This window comes from Leuresthes tenuis, unplaced genomic scaffold, assembly GCF_036924035.1.
Source record: "Leuresthes tenuis unplaced genomic scaffold, fLeuTen1.0.hap1 SCAF_7, whole genome shotgun sequence".
Classification (NCBI taxonomy): domain Eukaryota; kingdom Metazoa; phylum Chordata; class Actinopteri; order Atheriniformes; family Atherinopsidae; genus Leuresthes; species Leuresthes tenuis.
Genome location: NW_027325361.1, coordinates 20,717,523 through 20,737,028, shown reverse-complemented (window position 1 = coordinate 20,737,028; position 19,506 = coordinate 20,717,523). Strand labels below are relative to the sequence as shown.

Sequence of the window (19,506 nt, the reverse complement as noted above, 5' to 3'; positions counted from 1 at the left end):
GATAAGACAACACCTAAAAGGCACTTTTAAAGGGGAATGTGAGACCACGTGACACTAGCTTAAAACTTAAAACATGTAAAACTTGCAGAATTATATGCTAAATGCGAGTGAATTTCGGTCGAATGTTCTCTATCCCCCTCCAGCTTTTATGGTTAAATGTTTTTTAAAAGTATGTATGAAACCGAGGCAACATTTTCAAGATAAAAAATTTAACTTATCAAAACCCCGCTTGTTCCGTTGAGTTCATCAACGCCAAACAGACAAAACTGCACCCAGGAGTAAAACTGTGCATATGGTTCACACTTATTAGAATTTCTTCGTTTCCACTTTCTTTTCCCCCATACATTTCTTATTCGGTCTCAGTCCTGTCAACCCTAGAGCTAAATGTACACTTTAAATGTGGCTTCGAAGTGATTAGTAAACATTAAACCACTCATTTACATTTACCTCCTTTGCACATCCCCAAAGCGAGGGAGCACGAGAAAAGAAACCCAGATCTGATGAAAAGAATAAATCAGTGTTGAACAGTAATGAAGCGTGGATTGGGGTGGTCTGAGAGATACTGACTTGTGGGCTCCAGCCCTTCTACATAAACCAGCACCATCTACAAACACCAAGTCACTATTTGGGCCTTTTAAAAATAGCTTATACACAGCGAGTAGCCTCAAGATTAAGTGAAAATATATTGTATTTCAGGTGTGTATATATAACACTTTTATTGGGCCTGATTCAGAGTTTACTGTCCAGGGACTGTTCTTGGTAACAAATATAATTTCAATAACACTTAAATTATTAATATATTCACGTAAGTAATGTGATTGTCCATAAGTGACAACAACTGTAATATGAATTCCAGTTTAGAAAAAGCAAAGCAAGCAGGTATTTGTATCATTGAACAAGCCACATGTTGAAATCAGGAAACAGTTTAATGTAGAAAACGTTTAAAAAGAATCTAAATAGTTCATAAATGACTTTCTGGGTTTCCATGACAACAGACTTGTTTAAAATGATTTCTAATAAAAGTAAGAGTTGTGGATTACAGCAGCTATAGGAAAGGGCAAACTGCTCTTCACAGAAGGTTAACATAAAACAAAAAAAATTGAAAAGAAATCAGGCACTTTGATCGCAATCTTTCGTCTGGGAACCTTGTTTGTGACGTTAAACTAACGACTGCAGTAATTCTGAACACTTTCCACTGTCATACACCTGAACAACAAGGCTCCCTTAGATAAATAAAACTAATGTATGAATAATCCAAGAAGCAAAAGAGCTTGTTGAAGGAGTGAAACTTTGTTGGATCAACAGTCAGAAGCTTTAATCCACAGTTTGTTTAGAGCTCAGTTGCAGGACCCCATTCAATGTCCTCAGTCTCCTCCTCCTCTTCCTCCTCCTCCTCCTCTTCGGAGCTGTCGCTGCCTCGAATCTGGGTGCGTCTGAACTGCAGTGCTTGGTGATGCGCCAGCCTGTTGAGGTGAAGAACAGGGGTGAAAATTACCACCGGGTCTCAGTCTCTTCACTCCCTGAATCATAATAACGGCAGCAGAAGACTTACACAATGAACTGAGGGCCTTTCGTTGTCTCAGTCTGGGCCTGCGGTTCTGCTGTGCGACTCTGTAACAGAGGGCAAAAAATTCAAACAAGATTCTCTGTACTGAAAGCAAATCACACCTGCCGTTACTGTAAAAGACAACATTAAAAGTCTTAAAGATTCTGTGTTGGTTTATTGCTGGATTTTTAAATCCATTTCACCTTTTCAAGGCAAATTTTGTGCTGATTACTCTCCATCTTTAGGTCGCTCTTTTCAGTGAGAAAAGACAACCACGGACTTTAAATTTGACTGGACAGAAAACAAGCTCTGATGTATCCTTTATGCAAAAGTCAAAGGAAAATTTGCATTGTGCTCCAATAATGCAAATCTTAGGTACCAGTCATCTCTGCCACTGTTTACCCTCAAATTTTCAGAGAACACAACTCAAACAAGATTCAATGATTTGAGATATCAAACAACCAACAGAACTTTGTTGGCACTTTGATTCTCCCAAACAGGAATCAGAGCAATCCAAAGGAGATGACTGATGGAATGTGACTATGTTGTAAAAACTTTTATAGATCATTTTAGCTGGTTTGACATTTCTCATGTGTAAATGTGTCTCTGTACTTTGTGTATCATCACAAGGCCCAGTGAGCAGACTCAGAAATAAGATTATTAAAAGCAGTCTCAAATTTTGAATGATGGTGTCCTCCCACACCCCCATCTATTTTACTCACAGGTCACTCACATCACCGTTCACATTAAAATATTGCACCATATCATTTTAACACAAGCGAAGCCAAAACCAGAAAAGTAATTGTTGCTGCTTCAAAAATAAATGAAGGCTTTTTGTGTTAAAATTGTTGGCCGATTTGTTTATTGAAGACATATCACACATCTAATTTGAGAGCACAAACCTGCTGTAATTTATCTTCAATAGCAGACAGGCTGGCAGGTTGGGAGCTCTCTGGCCGCTCCTCAGCGTAGGAAGGCTGATTCACTGAGTATCGAGTAGTAGGGTCGGGGGCAACAAAGTCTGGCGGCCCCTCTGACGGAGTGTCGGGTGAAACTACATCAAGAGCACTGAAGTCTGAGTCTGTAAAACTGCGATGGGAGGCCTCCTCTTCTTCTTCTACAGCACTGTGAGGCGGGCTGTAATAATCCTGGCGGGATGTCCTGGGCTCAGGCACGTGCATCAGTGGTGGAATTTCTTTGGGCGAGTATGTGTCATGGCTACGCTCTGATTCTGCTGTTGGGCTGTGGTGACCAGAGGCCGGCTCGGATGATCGGGCTAAAGCAGCTCCGGCCCCCCTGGAGCCTCGTTGGAGCCTGGCTGCTTCCTGGCCAGGGTAAGCCTCCTCCAGGTCCTCGTTGTCAGTGTAGGCCTCTCCATCTGTGAAGGCCTCTCCATCAGTGTCTTCAAGGTCACTAGCTGCACTGAGATAGTCAGTCTGGTTCTGGTCCAGAGCGTCTAAATCCTGTTCCCCTCCACTCTCCAACTGGACAGAAGAGAATTTAAACCAAGTTAGTCTTCAAAATGCTTTAATAGATTACTGTTAGGCTGTGGACTGATTATGTTTTCTAACTCATAGATCACTGCAACAGTAATCTAATAATTCATCTGCAAATCAGTATAATTGTAGGTGATTTTGACTGTTTGAGGGTCAACTTCCAAAAATAAAGCATTTACCCCGTGTGCTTCTAGAGCAGCTCTCAATTTACTGTTTTAGAGGCAGTTTCGGGAAAATTTTAGCGAACGGGAATGGGTTTTTAAAACTGCACTGCAAGGTTTGCATCATGTCTGATTGTTTTTTCCATTTTATTTTAACCATATATTGTTTGTCTCTATGTGGCCCTGTGATGGACTGGCGACCTGTCCAGGGTGTACCCTGCCTTTCGCCCGATGACTGCTGGGATAGGCTCCAGCCCACCCGCTACCCGATTAACGGACTGTCGGTATAGAAAATGGATGGATTTTAACCATATACTTATGACAAAGACCAAATAACATCTTTAAATTTGCAGTGTGTGTGTGTGTGTGTGTGAGGAAGAGTTGTGTGCTGTACCGTGACTTCAGACACCCAGACAGGTTTGGACTGCTGGTGGCGAATCTTATTCTTCAGACTCTCATACCAGCTGTTGGTGTCAGGCTGTAGGTCCACTCGAGCTAGTGATAACAGTCAGGAAAAATAAAGAGAAGAATGTGTTTAGCTCCTGAAATGTAGAAGATCCAATGAGTTTTCAAATGTATCCTAACACAAAAGAGTTTGCTCAAAACTGAGTATTACCTGAGAAAAGGTGGCTGCAGTCTCTCCTCATCTTAACAGCCTGGGAGTAGAGGCGTCTGGAACTCTTATTGGAATTGGGATTGTATTTCTGCCTCATGGCTTTAACATCCTTGCGGCTGTGCGGGTCTAAGAACAGCACCATTGGATGGTACTGGATGTAGTTCAGCCTTTCCACTGCAGTGGGAGTGATGTCCAGCAGAGGGTGCTTGTCCTGGAAGGAGAGAAGTTAAAAACAATCAGTTAGGCAATAAGAAAACTGGATGAAACAGGCTGTTCAAAGTACATAGAAATTTTCATTGAAACAAACAAGAGTTTTCACAGTTACTCACCTTCTCTGCTATTTTCCTAACAGTGTCCAGTTTAATAACTGTTGAGCCGCTCTCTCCTCCACTGCGAGGAACCATGTCTGTGATCGTGAAAGACAGGAAGAAAATAAAGTTGTATACAAATAGCAGCAGGGAGGGAGAAGTTGTACATAGGGGATAATGTAATACTCTCATAAGTGTCAGGTCAGAAAGTATCAAAAAGATGAAACCAACCTGCCACCTCATAGTCATCAGGCATCTCTCTGGCCAGCTTCTCCATGGCGATATCATTCAAAGGACCCAGGATAACAATGGGCCGTTTGAAATTAGCTGATGAAACAAACGATTCAAAAGCGTTAAACTTGTTGAACTGGTTATGGACTTCTGATATGACAGCGTGATGTTAAGATAAAAACATGCCAACCTTCCCTGAGCAGGACTCTCTCATAGGCCGGGAAATTGCCCTGAATGGTGAGGTGCAGCAGGTCCTCACGAGTCCGTCTGTTGTTTTTCTCATTCTTTTTATTCCCTCTGAGCCCTCGTAGTTTCCAGAACTCTGCTCTTGGCCCCGACACCTGCCTCTCTCCACTGCCCCGCTGTGACCTCTCCACGATGGCAAGCTGCTCTGCCCTGCGGGAGGTAATGAAGGAGAGAAAAGTTAAACAGGGGCTTGGTTAAAATAGAAATCTACTTCTCCATCTCATCTCCTCCTTACTCACTTGGGCTGGTTGGGGATGGTGCCTTTATCCATCTCGTGCAGGTCGTTCCCCATGCGCACGGCCAGCCAGTTCCCGATCTTCCCACGGTACATCGTGTCTGTGACCCTGAACACTTCTCCTCTGGTGAAGCTCAGACCGATGGGGGTGTCTGCCTCGTGGTCAAAGTGGGTACGGATGTAGAAGTTGTCTCCCAGGTTGGACTTCTTGATCTTCCTGTAAACTGAAGAGAGGCAAAGTTAGGACTAAATAAGACTTGAGAGAGTTATCCTGTGATTACTTCTGCTCCACACTTACTGTCCATCTTGGTCTGTGTGCAGATTTCCACTTTTTCTCCCGTCTGGATGTTGAGGAGGAAGTTGGCAGCTTCTTCTCGTGTAAATCGGCCAAAATCAACTTTATTTACCTGAACAGAATGAGAAACAAGCCTGATTAGGTTCAGTTCTTATTCAAGTTGTACTAACTTACTGATGCAAGTTTAAAACCTAAGTGAGGTCACCTGCATGATCTGGTCTCCTTCCTTCATTCCCTGCTCATACGCTGGGCTGCTTGGCTGAACTCCGCCAACAAAGATACCGACATCATTGCCTCCCACGAGTCTCAAGCCCAAACTGCGCTCCTTCTCAAACGTCACAGTCTGCACATCTGAACTGTACCTGAGAAACAGAAAGGAAGAGAACAAAGCAATCGGATTACTGTGGGGGATTTTCATGCATTTAATACGTTTCTAACCAAACGTATAAGCAAAAAAAAAAACAGACAAAAAACCCCACAATACTCACCCTGGATTAAAAGATGGGTAAGAATCTGGAGGTAGAGAATAAATCGGCTCCTCTACAGGCTTTGCTGCAAGAGTAATGGAAACAGTGAGACACACAATGTCTTTCAATAGTTACTTATTGATTTAGCATTAAAAAAAAATGTTAAAGATAATCAGAAAAGCATCAAATAAATGACATGATCTGTGACCCTACAACTGTTTATTGACTGTCTAATAGCTTCTGAGTATTCATTTCGCTGTTAGTGTGAAAATAATTAGCAAACCCGTTTAATTTTTACATTGTTAAATACCAAAAAAAAGAAATCGATAAAACAGTAAATCCCTAAAACGATGGAGTGATTTATCCTGAGCCTTACATTGGAGGGATGGGTTGTTCTTCACTGAAATTCCTGACCGGACGGTTCCTCTACCATTAGCAGCATGGGGAATACTGCCAGAGAGAGAACAGTCACATCAGTCCTTAAAAGCCTATTCCATGTCAGCTCAACTAGTTTTTAAAAAATTTCTCCAACCCAGTTTTTCTGATGATCGTTTCTTTTCATATCAAATGTATAAAAGTTATTTTCTTGTACAAACATTTTAGAAAAAAAAAACATTAAGGACACTGCAAGTGACGAGAGTAACACGTTAATCTCATAAACCTCACCAATTCACAAGCAGAATGACCGTTAAGTCTTTCTAAGTAGCCTATTTGAATTCCCCCAATAATTTGAATATAAATTGTAAATCTGATCCACCTTCTGAAGAAGTGAAGGTAACTTTATATTCTTCAAATTCCACCAAAAAAACAAGAAACAACTAAATACAAAAATCATCTGATGCAGAGACCTTTGCTTGAGCTGACATGTGTATAGATTTCTATTCAAGCATGTTAATGATGTGCTTTCATGTTTGGTGGTAGATTTGGGTGACTAATATCACTCTGCCGTACCTGCGGTGGCTCTGCTCCCGCTCAGAGCTGCCAGACCTCCTGAGATGTGAAAGCTGATCTGACTCTGAGGAATCTGAAAGAAGAAAATAGATACTTTGGTCTTTCTGCTGTAATAATTTGAGTTGTAATATACTGTGTAAATGAGGAGTGAGCAGTAGGAGTGACACACAGAGGAGTAAACTGACCATCAGGAGGTGGTCTGGCTGGTGATGGGGCCCGACGTGGAGACTCCTGCTTTACAGCAACTGAAGTGGATGTTTTAGGTATTACTCTGAGAAAAACACACGATATGCTTCGTCAAATGACATATTTCTTGTCATATTGTCACATACAGGAATAGTTACTTATGTATATATATATATATATATATATATATATATATATATATACATACATATACTGTAATACATATAGTGGGGAAGGAAACATAATAATTCATAATTCATAATAATAATATGAATTAACAGTAAAATATAAAATGATCATACCAAATGTCTAATGTTATTTTCACAGTCTGCAGCTGAAATCTTTTTTTAATTTATTTATTTTTAGTTGAAACCTTGTGTGGTGCAATCTTAACAGGAAATCATGTCATGTACAGAAGTTTGTACAGGGTGTCTTCCTAAGAGATGTTTGTGTTGTGCACTTTCATTTCTCCTGTTGTCACTTTACATTCTGCAGTGGCTTCAACATCTAATCCTTTTTAATTGGAACCTTGCATATTAGTAGAAATGCTTATACCTGTATTATTGCTGTTAACAGTTGCAGATTTAAACAGCCTCGTGTTGTTCTTGTGCGTTTCATTTAATAATATAAAAAACCCTTTACCTTGTTTTTCAGTGCATTTCATAGAAAATGTGACCGTAAACCTCTTGATGTTATGATTTCGACAAATATGTGCACAGACTGGTGAATGTGCAGGTTTTTTTTTATTAACCAGTTATGCGGTATTATTGGTATAAGTGGTTGTGTCGCTTTCGATACTAAACTTGTGTACGGACTCAACTCTGGTTAACGCCTCAGATATTGTACATTCAGTAGATCAAACTGTAAGGCGTGTCCCACCTCTGTCTGTCAGCTGTGTTCGAGTTTCCGCTGTCCGTGGAGTTCCTGCGGGGGACAGGTGCGTAACTGTCTTCTGAGTCAGAGTCCGAGTGAGCTGGGGAAGTCAATGACACAAAGCCGTTCAAATAAAATGGCGACAATTCTGTAGCACACTGTGAAGAAAACAGTGGTCTTATAATATCCTTTAGGTTCAAGCACAAAAATGTCAAGAGTGGACACTCGAAAGCTTCGACAGACACTGTTGTGAACGCACTGTGTACGCTCACCTTTCTGTGGAGAGCTGCTGGCCGCGCTCCATCGCGGCGGCTCCACCTGCTGACGCGGCAGGGAAACATCTGGCAGAACTCTGGAAGAGAACAGAGGGAGGTGGGAGTGAGGGAAGAGGAGGACAACACATCTCAGTTACGTTTGGCGAAGGGGGACCAGTGGCTAATATTAAGTAATAATGATGAGAGGCTGAGACTGAAACGTTGAATATTCACCTTATAGTCTCTGAGGGAAGCTCGCTCTGTGACGGTTTACTGCTTTGTGACTGATCAAAATTAACCATTTCAATTAGTGTGGTGAATTTCAGACATGCTCTGTCGCACATGCAGAATTTAAAGAACTGATTGATGCGCTGCTCTACAGGTGACTGATTATGTATTGTTGCTTAAAATGATAAGTGTCCTCTAATTGATCAGCACTTAGCCACATACAGGAGAACACGTTCAGTGAAAGTCACGTTTATTTCATCGCTTAACAAAATGTCAACATACACAGTCAAAACACAAATCACTCAAAAATAAAAGGCTACAAAATTAGTCTAAAAATCAGGAAAAAAAAACAAAATAAAAAACAAAAAACAGAAACCAAAAAGGGTCATTTAAGTATTGAAGACAAATAAAATCATATGATTAGTTGGGTTTAACAATAAAAGAGCTGTGATGTCTGTTCAGTTTCCTCTCCATGAGATCTTGTTGGGTTTCGGGTAGGGGTTGGGGTTTGGAGGATCTTCATCTGTACCTGTATCTACTGAGGGAGTCCTGACTGTACGTAGTGCTCTGCCTCTGAGGAGGCCCCGCAAAGCTGTCCGATTCAGAATCAGAATCTGGGAAGAAACAGAAAAAAAAAAAAGAGGTATCACAACGTGGTAGATTTCAAATGATAATGTTTTAGTCTTCTATGGCAGCCAAAAACTACTACTACTGACACAAAGAGACATAATACTATTTTAAAGTTAATAAATGTAGTTCGTTTTCCCAACATTTCAACTTTTCTGTTTAGCTTTCTTTGTGTATTAATAACTGTTCATCCAAAAGCATTTGAAGATTAAATAATTATTGTTGGGGACTGTCAGATAAAGTCTGAGATGTGCATCATCACAAGGAAATTTGACAGAGCGTGTGTGTGTGTGTGCGCCTGTGTGCCAACCTGGAGGTGGGACTCTCACAGGCGAGTTGACCCTCCTTGGTGGCTCCTGGCGAACAGCGATTGGGGAAGATCTCAGACTTGAGAGGGGAAGATCAGGAAGAACTCTGCAGAGATGAGAGAAAAAAAAGAGGGCAAGAGAGTTAGAAATAAAATGATGGGAATCAGCGGACAAACAATGAGAGAGTGTTGCTACATCTTTGCTAGTTATCTCAGTAACAAAATGCACATTGCTATGTTGCCGGTGTAAAAAGCAATGCCAGTACTTGTATCTGTCTGGGCGAGGGCTCTCTCTACGAGGAGGTGGGGAGGCGCTGCGATCGGAGTCAGACTCCGACACGGGTCTGCGAGGCCGTGAAGCGGAAGAGGTGGGGCGAGACATCCTACTGTGGTGTACGGGAGAGGATCGTGGGTTGGGGAGAGTAGACATTCCCGACAGACTTCTGCATAAAGAAGAAAACCAGAACTATTGTCTTCACACCACGATGATATTATTTGCATTTAGATTATAGGCTAACCTGAGGCAATCTTACTCACATGGAAGGATTAAGAGATGCTTTTATAAGAGTCTAAGAGTGCATAACAAACCCAACAGCAAGGCAGAGTAATTAAAGTACATTAATTCATCAGGTGGTAGATGAGTCAAGCAAAACTGAAATATTCAAAACAGCTGCGAAAGTGCTTAAAGGAATTACATCACATACATACAGAAAGACAAAATGGAGCCCTTTATTAGAATAGTCATTTATGTTTTAAATAAAACTATTATGCACAATGTCACTGAATGTCTGCTGCTGCTGTTAGGGGCCATTCAACAACAGGATGCAGGGTCTGAAATAATAAACGTGTTCAAATTGCAGCTTATATTATCCCAAAACCATCAATTGTTGCTTTTAATTCTCAAATAAAAAAATATGGAAATCTGTCCAACTTTTATTTAAATGTTAATGTGTGACTCTCGATACATACAAGACATCCCTCTGACAACTAAACAAAAAGCACTTTGAACTGACTTGTATTTGCTGGAGTGATCCCTCATTTCTGGACTGTCTCTTCTGATAGGAGGAGGAGGCGATACACTGCGGTCAGAGTCTGATTCAGATGGAGCTAAAGAGGCAATAGTTTGAAACATTATTACAGTGCTAAAATCCATTCTTCTTATCCACATAATATTGAACCGCGGTAGTAGTCACAGCTAAGCTTAATATTCTGCTCAGAGTTGGTTTTTCCTGTAAATATTTCTACAGGTAACACAGTCATCAGATATCACTGAATGTGTGCTCCGGGGAGGAAAAAGGGACTGTGTGCAGAACTGACCTCTGCGAGAGGGGTAGGTCCTTACGGGAGGCCGGGTCAATGTGGAGCGCACAGGGGATGAATCTCGAGACTTGGCTCGTGGAGGTGGTTCAGCTCGTGTTCTGGGTTTGAAATAATACATAATTTTTTTCAGGGCTTTGACAAGAGAAGAAAAATAAAACTCAGTGTAGAGTGAAGGTCTTCCCCCCACATCTATACAGAGACATCATTTCTATGAGATGATGGGGTAGATCTGTACCTGCGCGTCCGTTTCTCTCTGGTGGGCTGACGAGATGTTCTTCGAGGAGTGATGTCCTCCTCAATGTCTGAAATATCTGATGGGACACAAAAAACATTTTTTGATGTAGAAAAACTTCTACACTTGTTTTTCTCCCCTCCCTCACGATACCCAGCTCGTTCCCACTGCAATATAAACGCGCTTCATTTCAGCCCACTACCTTCAAATGTATCTGAATCCCTCACCCTCCAGCTCCGAGCTGCTGTCTCTGCGACGGTCCACCTCACTGTTGGGGGTGCTGTCCACCACCTCTGGGATGCTGACCAGGAACCTGCGGTCGTCCCTGAGGACCGTCATGGTCAGCTTCCCCCTGCTCTTCTCCACCAGGTGCTTGGTCTCAAGCAAGGAAAGATTCTCTGTCGTCATACCATTGATCTACTCATAGGAAACAAATTGATTAACATAAACTACATTCCTTCATGTCTCTATGGTGAATCCTGGAAACAACAGAGTATGCTAAATCTTCACCTTTAGAATGAGGTCTCCCTCTTGAAGCGTGCCCTCCTTTGCAGCCAGGCCGCTTTCTGTCATGTGCTTTATAAAGATCTGACTGCCCAGCTTCAATCCATACTCTTGGAAAAAGAAGAAAAAAGAAGAGACACAATGAATCTCAACAGAAATCAGCACTTCAAAGAAGACGAAAGGTGTAGATAATTCAGAAATGGAGTGTTTAACACAATAAGCACGTCAGAGAAAACAGAAGTCTTACCATCTGTGATTTTCTTTTTCACCAATGTAGTTTTGATGGGCTTGTCAGCAGAGTTGTTTTGTGGCAGCCGCTTGTACCCCATTGACATCAGGGGCAGCGTGTTTCCATAGCCATTACGCTCAGGGGAGGGGCTGCGAGTACGGGAACGGTAGCGGGCAGCATCTCGGTGGTCGCTGCCATCAGAGAAGCGTCGTGTTCGTCTGGGAGGCTCCTGATCCAGCAGGTTGGAGTGGGAGGCTGCCCGCGATGGTCGAGTGGTTGCTGGGATCTGGATCTTTCGAGGGCGTTTCACTGTCTGAGGAAGGAGAAGATCTGTGATTTAGAGAAACAGCCGATCAACCTTATGGGAAGCAATGTGGCGGTTTTAGTTGGAGTCCTCTCTGTACTCACTACATTTGCAGTCTTGCCACATGACTTAAGGGTGTGAATGGTGAAGTTGGAGTGGACGTTATCCATAGATACTCCATTGACCATGACAATTTGGTCTTTGGTGCTGCAAAGACAAAAAAAAACCCACAATTGAGCCTCATTCACTTCCATTTAATTGTATATATTCATAGGTTAAAAATAAAATCCAACAGTGATGTAAAGCAAATGAACTTACAACAGCCGTCCCATGGCTGGACCATTTGGAATAACATCCGACACCACCACCGCTGTATCCGCATTGTCTGGGTGAGGCTTGTCTTTTCCTCCTGATATTGCAAAACCAAAACCCAGTTTGGGATCCTGCCATTTTGAGAAAAAAAAAGATGAAAAAAAAAAATTAAAACAGGGGAGACAGACAGAAGATGACAGATAGCATGAAAGGCAGAGAAAGAATGCAGGACAGTCAGTGGGCAGAGTTAGAGCACGACTGGAAGATGCAGTAGGGAGATAGGCAGAGACAGAGCACATTCCAGCGGCAGGATGGTGAAGAGCCAGCTGGTGCTGTGGGGCGCAGCAGGGTGTGTCGCTCTGAATTCCTGCTGGAGTCTGAGCCGAGAAAACTGAGAAGTCCACCTCAGCCCCTGAAAATCCCTCACAATAGCCTAAGAAACAATACTGAAACTACCCCTGAGCCACAGAGCTGCACTCCCCTTACATTTGTGTCGCCACTGTGCACAAACCAAACAGTCTGACTGTACAGGAGATAAACAGCCAGCGTGATAATACATCATATTTTCTTTTTCCATTTGTAAAATCTAAGCGTGTCTTCATCTGAAGTTTTTATGAATAATACTTACTTTGTTAAGTGTTATTGTATGTTGCTCCCATATTGTTAACTCCTCCATGCCTGGTTTCTGGAAAAAACAAAGACACTCGCATTAATCATAAGAATGACTCAATACTTTAGCAACGAACATGCAACTTTGGCAATATCAAACCGTGGTTTATTAACTTTGTCATAAGCGCAGGTGCTTACAAAGACGACAGTTTATCCTCAACCGAACACAAAGAATGTTTGTTCAACTCAACCTGCTCTGAGCATGCTTACACCTGTCTCAATCCTGCCTGACCGGTATGGAGGAGGGGCTATCTGGTATGTGTATACATCCTGATATCTGTCAAAGGGCATGTGACTACTTTTTTTTTAACCAGAAAAACAACATAAGGAGACAAAAAGAGCTACAAATTTATTTGGTAGAATAAATTGATTGTTTGGTCCATTAAATGTTAGAAAGAAGTTTAAAAGAAGAAGAAAAAAAGGCTGCTCACAGAGTCCATCATGACATCTCCAAATGTCTTTTAGTCTGACCAACAGACCAAAACTCAAAAGTATTCAGGTTACTGTCTTAAACAAAGAGAAGCTTTACAAGCAACAACGGCATTATTGCTGAAAAGGGAAAAAAAAAGAAGAAAAAAGTTCACTTTCTATAGCTCTACGTCATACTGTAACTTACTATGTAAACAGTCACTGTCATATTACTCAGCCCTGGAGGGTGGTGGCAGTCAGGTTCCACAGTATGAAAACATTGTCAGACTAAAAGTATAGTTTCGATGGAGGTGCTTGTTTGATGCTGCGTCTAAGGTCAATAAGGAAGCTCGAGTGTTAAATTTCAAATATTTACACATCTGTGTGTTACTCGTGACTTAATGACCCCATCAGAATCATTCATCACATCTACGAGTTTTATCAGTTACAGCAGTTGAGTTGGGATTATGATTTCAAAATCAATAGAAAACACATGTCAGCTGTAAATGAAGGTGCTCAAACGTTGTTACAACTGCATTCAGCAAACAGCTATATTTCGGTTTTGTTGGGAAGGAACGTGAACACACCAGACTAATGTGCCATCATGCTTCTTGTTATTAGCATTTCCCACATGAAAGCCCTAAGTACAAAAACCAAAACAGATTAAAGAAGAAAAAGGGGTTAGACTTGGACTATAATTACATCTACATCCACTGAGGATAATGCATGCTGCGCTACTGACAAAATACATCAAGTGTCGAAAACAGCTTGTAGTTTGTTCAAACACTCAAAAGCAAATGTAGGTCACACAACGGGTGCAAGGCAGTGACATTTATTAGCACTGGCAGGCCAAGCCTGGCAGGCCAAGCCCAGGAGCACACACACCAGCAAAGAATCCAACATCTTGATTGAAAGTCAATAGCCTTCAAAGACCATACGGACTTCTGAAAATGAATTAAATTATAAGCTAGGTCTACTATATGAAATTTACAACCAATATCACCCAAAAAAGAAGAAAAAAAGGCTCAGGAGAAGAAATCTAATGCACGATTGCTCATGCAGGCGTGCAGCATTCAACCTTTGAACAGCCAGCCGTTTGTTTGACTGAGTTAATCATAAACTTGAGGAGGAACGAAAAGAAAAAGATTGCTCACGTAAAAGCTGAATGATCTGATTTTATGCCAAGCTACCATTTTAATCTGACCTGACACAGCTACCCGACGTTGCTATTGTTTGATTTTTCATTGCAGTCAGTTAGAAGTAAAGGCTACAGTGAGAAAAACAAAGTCATGATGGAACGCTCACTCAAAACTTTAAAGAAACAAAAAGGCAAGCTTGCTTGCTGAGAGTCCCCGAACACTTCATTTAGGCCATCCGAAAGAAAGAAAGTATGACCTGAATAATAAACCAGGACTGACTCGAGTAACAATAAAACGGAGTGCAAGGAGTAACCAAACATCTTCACAAATGTCCTACTGAGGGAACTGAAAAGGAGGACAATTCTGTTGCAACACTGGCTGCTGACAAGAGCTACGGTTAAAAAGCACACCCACAGTGAAAAGCCAGAAGGTGCAGAAAGAAAAACTTTTAACTCTGGATCGAAATGATGTAACATGATGTACATGCAATATGATGAATGTGAAAGTGCAGATCAGAAAAGTGGGAAAATGTCTTTTAGAATTATCAACCACTGATGCAAGAGCAAGAGAACACACACATGTGGATGTGTTCTCAGCTAGAAATCCAGGGAGTTTCTTGTAAAAATATGTTGATCTATGGAAGCAAAGCAGGCTTGTTTAATTCCAGCCAATCACATGGTGTATTATATTTGGGGTAAACAAAGCTATTACAACAAGCAGGAGAGTAAGAAATGTCAGCGCAGACAGTGATTTACTGTCTGCCCACAGTCCTTTCTGCATCTTCTGGTTTTGCAGCCCTGGAGAATATTTAGCTGACAGCTCATACATTCTGGTCTTTGTTCATTCTAAACATTAACATTTAGAAAATGTCAGACAATGCACCACACTGCAAGCCTGTGAAGTCTTTACATCTCGACCTCTCTACTCACCATTTGATCTTTAAACCTTACTTCCATTTCCCGCTGGGATTTGTACCCTGAACAAAACACCTGCGGCCTCAAGCGCTCAACAAACAGCTAGCTCTTTATATTCCATATGGACCCAGCAGCGGCAAAACAATCGGTCATCCAACTCCAGGAACTCCCCCCCCGATCAGCTCTATACGGATGGAAGCTGTTGTCCGGCAGAAACTTGATCCTGCTGGTGAAATTATTTGTAATATGACCAGCTGTGGTGTTTCTCTCTCTCAGTAGCAACCTCACCTGGAGAGCGCTCCTCCCCCTCTAGCCTTTGCCCACTCTCAATTGCCCTTTGATGAGAGAGGATTTAAGGTGGCGCTGCACAGCCTCCCAACACACTGGTACCAGAACAGTGAGGCAACCTTAAATTTGGACATGGGTACACATACACCCAATACTACATCAGGTCCTAATGGGTTAAATAAACAGAAACCCATGAGGCAGAAAGTTGGCCTCTTCCTCTTCATAAAAAATAAATAAATCTGTCAGTCCTTTTTTAAACACTTTCACATTAGACATCATTTTGCTTTGCATTCTCTTCATATTTCATAAACATTTTCCTTTACATCTTTGGGCCTAAATAGTCTGCTAATGATTAAGTATATCTCTATAAGCTGGTACTGACAATAATTGTCAGCTATACTTTGCATTTTTTAAGCTTTATCTGGCAAACTTACACCATTTTCTAACATATTATAAGTCTTTAATGAAATCAGTGGTCTAAAGAGTACAGAAATCAAACTTTTGGGTCTGAATAGACACACAACAAAATACAAAAATGCTAAACTTGCAGAAAAACTTTCTGAGCTGGAAGATTCTTAAAATGATCTCAGTGATATTGCTGCTTAGCTACTAAACTGTAAACTGATCCAATGCAATAATACTTGGAAACCTGGACTGGCATTCTGCAGTATTATCAACACACTTACAGGCACCACCAGTAGAGGTGGAGGAGGCTCCGGGGGCACAGAGCCAAAGTGTTTCAGCAGTTTAATACGCTGCGTCAGATTCATGATGATAACAGCGCTGCGGTCTTCTTTTTCTCCTTTTAAAACACCTGCTGACCGAATCGATCCCACACACAATGATCTCCACTTGAGTGTTGGTCAGACTTGGTGTCTGAAAGTCACCCAAAGACAAACAAGCCACAGAAAGACGACACAACAAAACGGCACTTAAAACTACAGAGATTAAAATGTAGAAGGGAAAAAGAATAAATAAATAAACAAAACAACGGAATTGACCAAATGTCAAATGCTTCTTATAACAAATAAGTGGTGCATCCGTCACTCCAGAATTGTGCTTTGTATCCTCAATTATTCCCTTTCAGATTAGTTCATTAAGTCAAATAGGTCCACTTGCTCCCAGTGCCAGTGGGTATGTGCACATCTTGGTCAACTTTCCCACAAGGCAGCCACAGCAGCAGGTCCAAGGCTGCTGGCTGAGTTTCAGTGCTGGGTGCTATGGTTACAGCGGTGGAATGAGTGCACTAGGCTGTTAATAATTGACGGGGTGTTTGCTACACTATAGATCCTCTGGCCCCGAGTTAAATTTCCTGGGTTCCTACAGTGGCTCTGTTGTGTCTGAGGATCAGGAAATAGCACTGTGGCACCAGAGAGCTTTGATGTTATCTCGGTTTCATAGTTAACATTTATGCACGCCCTGAAGCATCGGAGTACAGCAACCCATTTCTGTTTGACTCTGTTTATCAGTGGCTGCCTCGCCAATACCATAGTCACCATGACCTGTACTGAACTTATCCAAGAGCAGAAAGAGGAGGCATAGAGAACATAATAAAAAAAGCTTATCATCTTCAACAACAGAGAACTGTCATGCAGTAAAAAAATAAATAAAGTGTGAGGACTTTATGACTCTGTGAGTTTAAGGGTAGTGGCAGAGAGACACAGGATCCTGGCTCGGGTTCAGCCAGGTGTGACAGCTGGCCTCAGGGAAGCCAGGTCGTGGGTAGTGAATTACTCATTGATCTGAAGAAAACCGAGCACAGAAAACAAAATTACTACTGCGACTAAAATCAAGCACTTCACAAAGGTGTGTCTCCATTAATATGATAAGTGATCGCTCATTCCTGGTTTAGACTTCAGCCCGTACTGTAGCAGTCACAGACTTTCGGTAACCATAAACTGTACGGCCACTCCTGCTGGATGTCCAACATGCAAACCACCAACTACAGAGCGCAGCGGTTCACTACACAGTAACTAGGAACTCACTTTAAGCAACACCATGACTACACAAACCCGCTAAAAGGTTTCAGTCCTACATCGTTGAAGCAAGTGCCACCTCCAAAAAATGCATGGCTGAAGGAGGCACTAAGCCATGCACGGCCAGTGGTTAGCGGGTAATGAGAAGCAGCAAGGTTTCTCTGTGTAAATACGGAGCTTTGCACCACAAACACTCCAGAGGTTTACAGAGCCCACAGAGTGGGTTTAATTACACAGGCCAGGGCTTTGTAGCTTCCACTCCAGCAGGACTGACTCAAGGCATGTTGACAGCAGTGCAAACACCCACTTCAGTCCACAGCTACCTGGACTGCCGCACAGATGCCTTCACTTGGATCATGAGACACATGCTTAAGACCTTCATGAATGAAACTCAAGATGAAGATAAAGAGAGCAGATACAAACATAGGTAGTCTTTGTTGGGTTTTTTTGGTGTTAAAGATGAAATGGGCTGGGAAATGTAAAACTCTGACAACCCGCTTCGCTGCTTCCCAGCAGCTTATATGATGCTTATATTCCATTCCTCTCATATCTGAATGCTGACATGGTTATTTTAGGAAGAAATCAGTGAGGATTAATCAGAATGGAGCGGCATTAATGGAGTATTTATATTTCTCAGGTAGCAGCAACAACATAATCGGACAAAACAGAACCAACACTTCAGAAAACACAGAAAAACAGAGGACTTAAGCTCTGTTGTGAGGTGCTACACACAAATTATGGTAGAAGAAAGCTCAACTTTTTCTAAATATGTTTTGGTGAAACAGTACACAAATAACACATTTTAAACAGGGGCAGGATGGATGGGTGACGCTGATATTATGATAGAAGCAGCAAGGCTCGAGCGTGAATATCCTTAAATGAGCTCCTACCACAAAGTATCCGCAAACACTGACTGGGATAGAGGGAGAGGAACTATTTGGGAATGCAGCCGAAACTATTGTGAAACTCTGTCGCAGGCAGGTAGAAACTTGCAAGTGTGGCAGAACCAGTAAAGCGAGGAAGAAGAAAGTTAGCTTGCAGCTGTCAATCCTCATCCCACCAACACACACACACACACACTTCAGACGCTACAGCTGGTCGGGAAACTACTAAATACACAAAAAAATAATGTCGAACACAAAAAGTACAATATTTGAACTAATTCAAATTCAAACAAACTTCGTTGCTATATGGGCACATAATTACTCAACTGTAAGTCAACCTGAGAAATTGAAATAGCCATGAATCTTGTATTTCTATAAATGTCCATTCTTTTAAGATAAGTGGCAAGCGACTAAATGCCTGAAACTGTGGCTACTGAAGCCTAATCTACAAAAAAATGTCTTTCACTTTATCGCAGTCAATTATTACAGCTGTGTCTTTCGAGCTTCACGTTTCCCCCCTCCACACACTGCTGATGTGGTGTCAAAAAACAAAACAAAAAAAAAACAGGAAAAGACTGACAGAAATTAAACAAACGTACCTGTTATCCTTCTCTTTGTAGCCCGGAACTTTTATCTGATACTTTCCGTCCAAAAAGTGCCTCCCAGGAAGTTCTTTATATATTAAAAAAAAACCGTCGTGTGTTCTCGTTTTTGACTGTTAACCTTTCTTGTAAGAGTTGCTTCTAAATCTTCCCGAACTCAGGTGAGAAGGAGGCGTGGCGTCGAAGGCCTAACGTGAAGGTGAGTTTCTAAACGTCATTACGCAAGTGCAGCGACGTTAACCGGAAGTTCTCCCCCTCCCCCGTTACGTAAAGCCCACACCCAGTTTCTGTTGTGGTAAGTGAAACCTGACTGAAGTCACAGTAGTTGAACACAAATAGGTGAGACTGAGGCTATTTGTTTTGTGTAATTTGTCACAATAAGACTTTTTGTTCTAGTTAAATTTATTCATCATCTTTACAGCCTGCCATGGGCTAGCAGGTACTTGCTAAACTTAAATGAATTTATAGGAACATCAGTGTAGAAATCTGCAGCCTCCAATGCTCCAATAGATTTTGAGTAATACATATAATTGAATTTTACGGTTTCTGATGCCTCATGCCCATTGGACTGCTTTTCCTACCTTTTATATTCAGTCTACCTTTACTAAGAGGGGCTTGATCAAATCTCTTTATTTTGACACATTCAAAGCAAAGATGTTTCCAGACTGACTGAGCCTCTCATACTCATGGCAAGAAAC

At 41.7% G+C, this 19,506-nt stretch overlaps 1 protein-coding gene across 4 annotated transcripts; it reads right to left on the bottom strand.

Annotated features, from left to right (window-relative positions):
- Positions 1 to 907: 907 nt before the first annotated feature.
- tjp3 (tight junction protein 3) lies at positions 908 to 18,883 on the bottom strand. 4 transcript variants are annotated; one of them, XM_072389795.1, is made up of 30 exons: positions 18,806 to 18,883; positions 12,557 to 12,613; positions 11,935 to 12,059; positions 11,721 to 11,823; positions 11,331 to 11,625; positions 11,090 to 11,193; positions 10,807 to 10,996; positions 10,583 to 10,658; positions 10,345 to 10,445; positions 10,041 to 10,134; positions 9,294 to 9,470; positions 9,031 to 9,134; positions 8,623 to 8,707; positions 7,884 to 7,963; positions 7,618 to 7,711; positions 6,738 to 6,823; positions 6,553 to 6,625; positions 5,978 to 6,051; positions 5,623 to 5,686; positions 5,340 to 5,496; positions 5,138 to 5,246; positions 4,844 to 5,063; positions 4,549 to 4,754; positions 4,359 to 4,454; positions 4,149 to 4,225; positions 3,820 to 4,030; positions 3,598 to 3,698; positions 2,449 to 3,030; positions 1,553 to 1,611; positions 908 to 1,463 (listed from the first exon to the last, which is right to left on the bottom strand). In XM_072389795.1, the coding sequence occupies exons 2-30, from the start codon at positions 12,602 to 12,604 to the stop codon at positions 1,331 to 1,333; spliced, it is 3,924 nt and encodes a 1,307-aa protein (XP_072245896.1). In that variant the 5' UTR covers positions 12,605 to 12,613; positions 18,806 to 18,883; the 3' UTR covers positions 908 to 1,330. The 4 variants fall into 4 exon arrangements, with proteins under 4 accessions (XP_072245896.1, XP_072245894.1, XP_072245895.1 ...); XM_072389793.1 differs by lacking the exon at positions 18,806 to 18,883 and adding an exon at positions 16,033 to 16,243; XM_072389794.1 differs by lacking the exon at positions 18,806 to 18,883 and adding an exon at positions 15,074 to 15,553.
- Between the last annotated feature and the right edge of the window lie 623 nt (positions 18,884 to 19,506).

Bases quoted from the DNA above. Each gene is read 5' to 3' on its own strand.
- tjp3 (XM_072389793.1), bottom strand. From the start codon at position 16,116: ATGAATCTGACGCAGCGTATTAAACTGCTGAAACACTTTGGCTCTGTG. The intron at 11,824-11,934 runs GTAAGTTCATTT...TTGTCTTTGCAG, and splicing joins CCAGCCATGGGACGGCTGTT to CACCAAAGACCAAATTGTCA. The intron at 11,194-11,330 runs GTAAGACTTCTG...TCTTTTTCCAAG, and splicing joins GAAAAAGAAAATCACAGATG to AGTATGGATTGAAGCTGGGC.